This window comes from Coffea arabica, chromosome 6c, assembly GCF_036785885.1.
Source record: "Coffea arabica cultivar ET-39 chromosome 6c, Coffea Arabica ET-39 HiFi, whole genome shotgun sequence".
Classification (NCBI taxonomy): domain Eukaryota; kingdom Viridiplantae; phylum Streptophyta; class Magnoliopsida; order Gentianales; family Rubiaceae; genus Coffea; species Coffea arabica.
In genome coordinates this window covers 17,020,865-17,028,153 of record NC_092320.1, presented here as the reverse complement: position 1 = coordinate 17,028,153, position 7,289 = coordinate 17,020,865, and the positions used below count along the sequence as shown (strand labels likewise).

The 7,289-nt window shown below is 40.5% G+C and overlaps 1 protein-coding gene across 1 annotated transcript; it reads right to left on the bottom strand.

Moving 5' to 3' along the window:
- Positions 1-5,544: 5,544 nt before the first annotated feature.
- On the bottom strand, positions 5,545-6,918 carry LOC140008647 (uncharacterized). Its single transcript, XM_072053483.1, has one exon. It carries the CDS (start codon positions 6,916-6,918, stop codon positions 5,545-5,547), a length of 1,374 nt encoding a protein of 457 aa, XP_071909584.1.
- Between the last annotated feature and the right edge of the window lie 371 nt (positions 6,919-7,289).

Sequence of the window (7,289 nt, the reverse complement as noted above, 5' to 3'; positions counted from 1 at the left end):
AATCCACTTTCCAAAACCTTATGAGCAGTTCTCTTGGGTCCAAAATGACCTCCACAGGCAAAAGTATGACAAAATGCTAAAATAGATTGAAATTCCACTTCACTTACACATCTCCTCATTACTTGATCTGCACATTTCTTCCATAAGTACGGGTCATCCCAGATGAAATACTTGGCGTCGCTCTCCAATTTATCCCTCTTCGATTTTGGCCAACCTACAGAAAATTTACCAGTTACTAGATAATTGACTAAATCTGCATACCAAGGCAATTGAGGGTTTAACGAAAATAGATGCTCTTCAGGGAATGCATCCTTCAATGGCTTGTTGTCCCCCCCAACTGGTATGCGACTCAAATGGTCAGCTACTAGATTCTCTGAGCCTTTTTTATTCATTATTTTTAAGTCGAATTCTTGTAGTAGCAATATCCACCGGATGAGCCTCGATTTTGCATCTTTCTTGGTCATTAGGTACCTTAATGCTACATGATCAGAAAATACAATTACTTTAGTATCTAACAGATATGACCTGAATTTTTCTAAAGCAAAAATAACTGCAAGAAACTCCTTCTCGGTGGTGGAGTAATTCAATTGGGTCCCATTCAAAGCTCGAAATGCGTAGTAAATGACGTGAGTTGCCTTTCCTACTCTTTGCCCCAATACAGCCCCTACAGCATGATTACTGGTATCGCACATGATCTCAAATGGCAAACTCCAATCGGGGGGTTAGATGATCGGGGGTGAGGTCAGTAGCTCTTTTAACTTGTTGAAAGCTTTCTCACACTTGTCATCGAACTCAAAGGTCACATCCTTTTGTAAGAGTTGAAACAACGGGGCCCCCAATTTTTGAAAAATTCTTGATGAACCTTCGATAAAAACCTGCATGTCCAAGAAAAGAACGCACCTCCCGCACATTCGCGGGGTAAGGTAATGCAGATATAATGTCTGTTAAGGGAATATAAGTATTATTGTAGATAATAAATTAGTAAGGGTATTTTTGTAAATAGTTGTTAGGGTTGTATTCCTATAAATACTAGTTGGTCACTCATAATATTGTGACTAGATGTTTTCCTTCCAAGATACCTGTTGACATGGTATCAGAGCAAAAGTCCTAGGGTTAGGGTTAAACATCTAGCAAAATCACTGTTCACGCCGCACTGTTCATCGCGGCACTGTACACGCGTACTGTTCACGCGTTACTGTTCACGCGTTACTGTTCACGGCTCAAGTTTTGACCCGTTCTTTCGTTTGACGTGCTATTCGCTATGGTTGAAAGGTTTGTTAATACGGCTATCACTGACCAAGTTGAATCAAGTTTTTCAGCACATGGGTCCCAGAAAACTGTTACTATATCTGAGGAAGATTATGTTAAATTCCTACAGTACCAAGCTACAAATCACGCATCTCTTCCCTCTGCTTCTTTAGCACAAAAAGGTAATGACTCATGGATTATTGATTCCGGAGCTACTGATCATATGTCAGGTACCTCTAAAATTTTTTCTAATTTTCAAGAGTCTACTTCCTTTTCTCATGTTACTTTAGCTGATGGATCTACCACTAAAGTTAAAGGCCTAGGCACTGTAGAAATTAATCCATCACTTCCGCTGTCTTCTGTTCTTTACGTACCCAATTTGCCCTTTAATTTAATGTCTGTTAGTAAGCTCACTAAATTTCTACAGTGCACAGTTACTTTTTCTCCTGATTCTGTTGTCATTCAGGATTTGAAGACAAAGAGGACGATTGGTGGAGGGCATGAGCATAATGGTCTTTACTTTCTCCACTTCAATGGTCCGATAGCATGTCCTGCTACTGTTTCTCCTCTTGAAATTCACTGTCGTTTAGGTCATCCGTCTTTACAAAATTTGAAAAAGTTGGTTCCTACTTTGAGTCAATTATCTTCGTTAGAATGTGAGTCTTGTCAGCTAGGAAAGCATCATCGTGTTTCTTTTGCTCGTAGAGTCAATAAACGGGTTTCTGAACCATTTTTGTTAGTTCATTCTGATGTTTGGGGTCCTAGTCGAGTCACTTCAAAGTTAGGTTTTAAATATTTTGTAGTTTTTGTTGATGATTTTTCCAGAGTTACATGGCTTTATTTAATGAAAGATCGTTCAGAATTATATTCCATTTTTTGTGCATTTGTTACAGAAATAAAGAATCAATTTGGTGTGCCTGTACGTATACTTCGCAGTGATAATGCGAAAGAATATTTTTTCACTCCTTTTAATACCTTTATGACTAAGTCTGGTATTATTCATCAGTCCTCTTGTCCTCACACTCCACAACAGAATGGAGTTGCTGAAAGAAAAATTGGACATTTAATCGAAATTGCTCGAACATTGTTGTTGCACACGAATGTGCCCAAACAATTTTGGAGTGATGCAGTTCTAACTGCATGTTATTTAATTAATCGCATGCCATCTAATATTCTTGGAGGTCAATTACCTCACTCCATTCTTTTTCCTCATGAACCTGTGTTTAAATTGCCTCCTCGTATTTTTGGATGTGTGTGCTTTGTTCATCAGCTTGCTCCCGGGGTGGATAAATTAGATTCTCGTGCTATTAAGTGTATTTTCTTAGGATACGCACGAGCGCAAAAAGGGTATAGATGTTACAGTCCAGTTTTAAATCGATTTTTTACTTGTGCTGATGTTACTTTCTTTGAATCCACTCCATATTTTATCAAACAAAGTATGTCTTGTGAGTTAGACCAGTGTCACTCTTTTTCCTCTCCTGTTTTACCAGTCCCTTCCCCTTTATTACCTGAGTTATCTAGTCCACCAGATTCCATAGCTCGATTATCTCGTCCTCATCTTCAAGTTTACTCTCGTCGTTCCATGGTTGAGAAAGTTCCTAATATGCCACGCACTTCACCAATTAACTCTCACTCTTCAAATCCAGGTATGACGCCCTCCTCTGAGTTAGATCTTCCTATTGCTTTACGCAAAGGTAAGAGACATTGTACTTCCCATCCTATTTCTAATTTTGTTTCTTATTCTCATCTCTCTATGTCATATTCTTCTTTTGTTGCTTCCCTTGATTCTATTTCCATTCCTAAGTCTATTACCTATGCTCTTAATCATCCTGGTTGGAGATTAGCCATGCAAGAAGAGATGTCTGCTTTGGAACAAAATGGTACTTGGGATCTTGTCCCTCGTCCTTCAGGTAAGCCTGTTGTTGGTTGTAAATGGGTGTACACTATAAAAGTGCAGCCTAATGGTTCTATTGATAGATTAAAGGCTCGTTTGGTAGCTAGAGGATTTACTCAGGTGTATGGAGTGGACTACTTAGAAACATTTTCTCCTGTTGCAAAGATTACCTCTGTTCGTCTTCTTATCTCTTTGGCAGCCACTTATAATTGGCCATTGCATCAGTTGGATGTGAAAAATGCATTTCTGCATGGAGATTTGGAAGAAGAGGTATATATGGAACAACCTCCTGGATTTGTTGTTCAGGGGGAGAATCCGCGGTTGGTTTGTCATTTGAAAAAATCCTTATATGGATTGAAACAGTCTCCGAGAGCTTGGTTTGGCCGGTTTAGTAGTGTTGTCATGGAGTTCGGTCTGACAAGATGTGGAGTAGATCATTCTGTATTTTATCGGCATTCTAATGCTGGTAAAATTTTATTAGTTGTTTATGTGGATGACATTGTGATTACAGGTGATGATGTTGTGGGGATCCAGAAGCTTAAATCCAATCTGCAGGCAAACTTTCAGACAAAGGATTTAGGTCATCTACAGTATTTTCTGGGTATTGAGGTAGCTCGGTCTAAATATGGGATTTATTTATGTCAAAGGAAATATGTACTCGATATGTTGGGTGAAGTTGGGATGTTAGGTTGCCGACCTGTGGATACTCCTATGGATCCCAATGTGAAATTAGCAGGAGATCAAGGTGCATTACTTGATGATCCTAAGCAATATCGAAGACTTGTGGGTAAATTAAATTATCTCACTGTAACGAGACCTGACATTTCGTTTTCAGTGAGTGTTGTGAGTCAATTTCTTGATACCCCTCGTACTAGTCATTGGGATGCTGTTATACGGATTCTCAGGTATCTTAAGAGTGCTCCTGGAAAAGGGTTGCTGTATCAAAATCATGGACACGCTGATATTGAAGGATATAGTGATGCAGATTGGGCTGGTTCTGCCTCAGATCGAAGATCGACTACAGGATATTGTGTGTTCGTTGGTGGTAATTTAGTGTCGTGGAAGAGTAAGAAGCAAACAGTTGTATCCAGATCAAGTGCAGAATCTGAATACCGCGCTATGGCTCACACTGTGTGTGAGTTGGTTTGGTTGAAGAGCATGTTACTTGAACTTGGGTTTGAGCATAAACAGCCTATGAATTTAGTGTGTGATAATCAGGCGGCTGTTCATATTGCGTCTAATCCAGTGTTTCATGAAAGGACAAAACATATTGAAGTTGATTGTCATTTTATTCGAGAGAAATTGCTTGACGGGGTCATCAAGACATCTCATGTACCGTCTGTAGATCAATTGGCTGATGTGTTTACCAAGAGCTTAGGGGGCTCTAGGGTGAAATACCTTTGTAACAAGTTGGGTGCTTATGATATATATGCTCCAACTTGAGGGGGAGTGTTAAGGGAATATAAGTATTATTGTAGATAATAAATTAGTAAGGGTATTTTTGTAAATAGTTGTTAGGGTTGTATTCCTATAAATACTAGTTGGTCACTCATAATATTGTGACTAGATGTTTTCCTTCCAAGATACCTGTTGACAATGTCTATTTTAGCCTTGTCAATCTCGATGCCCTTAGACGATACAATATGACCCAGGACTATCCCGTACTCAACCATAAAATGATATTTTTTTCAATTAAACACAAGATTAGTCTCTATACACCTTATCAGGATCAATTTCAGGTTATCTAGACACGTATCAAAACTATCACCATACACACTGAAATCGTCCATGAAAACTTCAATAATTTTCTCCACATATTCAGAAAAAATACTTACCATACACTTCTGGAATGTTGCAGGTGCATTGCACAACCCAAATGGCATTCGTCTATAGGCAAAGGTCCCGAACGGGCACGTGAAAGTTGTCTTCTCTTGATCCTCTGGTGCAATTACTATATGAAAATATCCTGAAAATCCATCCAAAAAGCAATAGTAAGCCCTACAAGCTAAACGTTCAACCATTTGGTCAATGAAAGGGAGAGGGAAATGGTCCTTTTTGGTGACGGCGTTTAGCCTGCGGCAGTCAATACACTGCCTCCATCCAGTAGGTTTGCGTACTGGCACGAGTTCACCCGTTTAGTTGGCCTTTATCGTCACTCCTGCCTTCTTTGGGACTACCTGGACCGGGCTCACCCAAGGGTTATCTGATATTGCAAAAATAATCCCCACATCTAGCAATTTTAAAATTTCTTTCTTAACCACTTCTATCATAAGGGGATTGAGCCTCCTTTGATCCTGCCGTACGGGTTTGACATCCTCTTCCAACCTAATCCGGTGCATACAGATGGCGGGACTGATCCCTTTGATGTCTGTGATGGTCCACCCTATCGCCTCTTTATACTCTCAAAGGACTCGGATCAATTTCTCCTCTTGAGTTTTTGAGAGTGCAGTTGAGATAATAACCGGGAGTGTCTCGTTGTCGCCTAGATACGCATATTTCAAGTGCTCTGGTAGAGGTTTCAACTCCAATACAGGTGCCTGCACCACAGATGGCAATACTCTCTGGTGAGATTCGGGAATAAAAATAGGTAAGACTTCATACCTTTTTGTGGTGGTCGGCAATGAGTGTAATGCACCTATTGTGCATTTTAGATCCTCGCTCCACTCCACTTCAGGAGTTGTTTCCAACTCTAAGTGCTTGGTTAAATCCACCTCCAACTCATCCCTACCAACAGTTTCAAACACTTCCTGCACTGCAGGGTCAATAGCACTTACAGAGAAAATCGAGCTAAAGTTGGAGTTTGAGGGATATTTCATAGTATCAAAGATATTAAAATGCACAATTTTCCCATCAAATTCCATGGATAAGGTACCCTTATTAACATCAATTTTTGTTTGTACTGTGCTCATAAAGGGTCTACCTAACAACAAAGGTAAGGAATCGGGGGAGTGATCATCATCCATATCAAGTACATAAAAATCAGCTGAAAACACCAAATCATTAACTTTCACCAACACATCTTCAACCAACCCATCAGGATATGCATTAGTTCGATCAGCTAATTGAATGATTATTCCAGTTTCTTTTAATGGACCTAATTTCAGAGAAGCATAGATAGATTTAGACATGACATTAATTGATACTCCCAGATCCAACATGACCCTTCTAATCACAGTATTACCTATCCTACAGGGGATAGTAAATATACTTAGGTCCCCGCACTTTGGTGGAAGCTTTTTCTGCAGGACCGCTGACACATTCTCCCCAACAATAACCCGTTCATCTCCCCTCAACCGCCTTCGGTTGATACACAAGTCCCTTAGGAACTTGGCATATTTTTGTACTTGTTTGATTGCGTCTAAAAGGGGGATATTTATCTCTGCCTTGCGAAACAGCTCTAAAATATCCTTCTCTTTATCATGTTTCTTCGATTTTTCCAACCTGCTAGGAAAAGGAGGCGGGTTAGTTTTAACTGTAATTAATGGATCTGGAAGTACCTTTGGATCTGCACCATTGCTGTCCTCCCTCTCAAGCTCATTTTTGATTTTTTCCTCATCCTTATCCTTAGGGACCACAGGTTCAGGTCCCTGAATTTCCTTCCCGCTCCTTAGGGTCATTGCGCTCACGTTCTTCGGATTTAATTCCGGCTGAGACGGCAATTTACCTTGATTTTGGGACTCCAAACGGTTGATTGTTGTGGCCATTTGGTTCATCTGATTTCTTATGTACTGCATTTCGGAGTCCGTCCTTTGCTGATTTTGCGTAATGGTTGCCATCATTTGTTTCATCATTTCCTCCAAGGATGGACCAGAACTTGGGGGCGGAGGTGGTCGGGGTTGGTATTGCTGCTGGTACCCTGGTTGCTTATTTGGCACGAAATTAGACTGTCTGTTCGGTGCAAAATTGGGCTGCCTATTTCCTCAATAACTGAAATTCGGGTGGTCCTTCCAGCCGGGATTGTACGTATTCGAGTACGGGTCATAGGGCCTTCTGGGCGCGGGCGCGTGACCAGCCATGTTCACTTGCTCTGCGCTTTTTTCCTGAAACGCTGGGCACATGTCTGTAGAATGACCCATACCAGTGCAAATCTCGTACATCTTGGCTTGAGATGCATTTCCTACAGCCAGTTGCCTAACAAACGAGGTCA

Bases quoted from the DNA above. Each gene is read 5' to 3' on its own strand.
- LOC140008647 (XM_072053483.1), bottom strand. From the start codon at position 6,918: ATGGCAACCATTACGCAAAATCAGCAAAGGACGGACTCCGAAATGCAG.